Raw genomic sequence first — 2,739 nt, 5'->3', positions numbered from 1 at the left:
CATTCAAAGCCACAAAGTGATTACAGATTTTCAGACTCAAAATGAAAAGACCACTGAATATCGTACAAATTTTAAATTCTAAACAAGTAAATATCAGTCTCCAAAACCCACTGAAGCAAAAAACCTTCCAGGGTCCTTTCTTTTTCTATTATGAAAGTTGGAAAGTTATTATGAAAGTTGGAAAGGTCCTGGAGGCCCAAATGTAAGATGACCCCTGGGGGTTATGCCTGGGTGTGCCTGAGTCATTTCTGGCTTTGACCTCAGAAGGAGCCACTGTGAGGTGATCTCAAACTGCGGGTATATAAGAGAGAGGCCGTGGCTGGGTTTTTTGTCCATAAGTACAGGAAGCTCTTGGTGGTGACCTGTCGGACTCCCAGATAGTTAGAGCGTTTGGTGGTGGTTGGTGGTTGGTGGTTGGTGGCTGGTTGTGGTCTTTGGATATTGGGTTTTTTGATTTGGTTTTTTTTTCCCCTTTTGTTTTCTTTGCTTTCATTTTCTGGTTTTTTATTTTGGTTTTTTGTTTTGGTTTATTATTTTTTTTTTAGTTTAGCTAGCATCCTTGTTCCTGTTTAGGATGAGAGATCAGTGTAGTCAGAGCAGAGTAGCGCTGCAGGAGCAGAGGTCTTGCTCTGAGCCTGCCTTCACGGACCATTATATGGTCCTGCAGGACATTGGGGAAGGGGGCTTCGCCCGGTTGAAACTTGCCCGCCATCTTCTTACTGGGACAGAGGTTGCAGTGAAGGTCTTGGAAAAAGCAGCCACGAAATTCACCTTCCTCTCTGAACCAGAAATGATGGCGGATTTGGACCACCCAAATGTGATCCACCTCTTTCAGGTCATGGAGACACAGAGGTATGTCTACCTTATCATGGAGCATGCAGGTGGGGGAGAGCTTTGGGATTTCATCCCAGAAACTGGCATGGAGGAGAAGGAGGCCCGCAGACTGTTTAGGCAGATCGTGCAGGCTGTGCAGTACTGCCACCAGAAGGACATCGTGCACCTGGACCTGAAGCCGGAGAATGTGATGGTGGATGACTGCAGCAATGTGAAGCTCATTGATTTTGGCCTGAGCACCAGAGTCACAGCTGGAAAGAAGCTGAATAAATTCTTTGGCACTCTCCTCTATGTTCCCCCTGAAATTATCTGTCATCAAGAATATGAGGGCCCCCCGGCAGACATCTGGAGCTTGGGTGTGGTCCTCTATGCAATGCTCACAGGGATATGTCCATTTGAGGCAAGCACCGATAGTAAGCTGAAGAAACTCATCAAGTTGGGAAGGTACATCATTCCTTCACATGTCTCCAAGGAAGCCCAGAGCCTCATCCATGAGATACTCAAAGTGGACCCCAAGCAGAGGCCCACCATAGGCCAGGTAATGGGGCACCCATGGCTGACCCAGGGTGAGGAAGCTTCACCCAGTTCTTCTTGTGGGGTACTCCCCAAACTCCCGGACCTCACAATCTTGAAAACGATGGTCAACATGGGTTATGACCACTATAACACCTGGGTGTCCGTGGTGAGAAGGAAATCCAATGATGCAATGGCCACTTACCGCATCCTCCAGCACCAGAGCACCCACGGGGAGGCCTCCCCAGTCCAGGTGAATTCCGAGCATTTCCCAGGACCTGAAGATCCTCCCTGGGTCTGCCAGAAAAAGTTTCCCAGTGAGCCTGCCCTTCCCTTGCCCTGTGAGCAGCAGCAGCAGCCTGCTAGAAGTGCCAGCATGCCCACCATCACACTCCGCTTCCTCAAGGACACACCGCCTCCCAGTCTAGCATCCCAGCCTAACCCAGTGCCCAGCCCCTCACCCTCCCAAGAGACCTCCACAAGGCAACCCCCAGACAGAAGCTGGGGTTGGAAGAGGGTGAGGAGGAGGATCGCCAAATGCCTCCGGCAGCTATGCTGCATACCCTGCTTCCGTGGGCCACTCTCCAGAAAGAGAGTGGCTCCAGAGGAAACGCCCAGCCCAGACAGACAGAACTGATGGACAGCAGGAAGATGCTAAGCTGTGCGGATGCTGACATCATGGTGTGGAAGTGAGGTGTGCTGACGGGCTCAAGCTTCTCTACACAGATCCAGGCAGGAGCACATCTGCATCCACTAGAAGACTCCTCTGCCCCCACCTGCGAAGACACATCGTAAGAGACTTTTCTCTGTGGAACACATCATAGAGACTTTTCCCTGGGACACTTCCTTCCCCCTGCCCTGCTCTTTATCCTTTCTTCCATGCTTTGGGAGAAACTTATTTTCATTTTCTTTCATTTTCTTTTTTTAACATTGTATAATAAATTTTAAAAAATTTAAAGATTTAAAAAATTGCGGGTTTTGGTTTTTTTTTTAGAGAAAGGCTTAAGGACTAGAGCCAGAGCCCAGTAGCTATCCTCTCCAAGGCCTGGACCACAGTGCCTCCCTCTACTGCTCATTATATAGTCGCTCAACTTGAGCCAGGGTAGATGGGGAGTCACTTGCCTTAAGCCAATATAAATGGGGACTTGCTCCCCTTGATGGAGTACAGATGGAGATGCTCCCCTTGAGACAGTGTCGACTTGATTCACTTTGAGCTGGTCACTTTGACCAGACCTTTTCCTCGTCTTCAGGCCCCTCCCTGAAGTGTGTGGGGACAGTGGGTTGCAGCTGTTTAAGAAGTCTCTGGCAAGGCATTGGAGAACAGTATATTCTGTGGCTTCATCTCCATAATCCCATGTGCAGTGAAGCCCGCCTGTCGCAGTGGCTGGGTGC

General features: G+C 49.4%; 1 protein-coding gene across 1 annotated transcript; it reads left to right on the top strand.

Annotated features, from left to right (window-relative positions):
* Positions 1 to 574: 574 nt before the first annotated feature.
* On the top strand, positions 575 to 1,984 carry LOC124096361 (sperm motility kinase 3A-like). Its single transcript, XM_046450184.1, has one exon. It carries the CDS (start codon positions 575 to 577, stop codon positions 1,982 to 1,984), a length of 1,410 nt encoding a protein of 469 aa, XP_046306140.1.
* Positions 1,985 to 2,739: the final 755 nt, after the last annotated feature.

The sequence above is a fragment of the Marmota monax genome, unplaced genomic scaffold (genome assembly GCF_021218885.2).
Source record: "Marmota monax isolate L192 unplaced genomic scaffold, Marmota_monax_Labrador192_F-V1.1 WCK01_AAM20220418_F8-fsc00004, whole genome shotgun sequence".
Classification (NCBI taxonomy): Eukaryota; Metazoa; Chordata; class Mammalia; order Rodentia; family Sciuridae; genus Marmota; species Marmota monax.
Note: the sequence above shows the minus strand (reverse complement) of the source record. Positions and strands in the feature narration are given on the sequence as shown.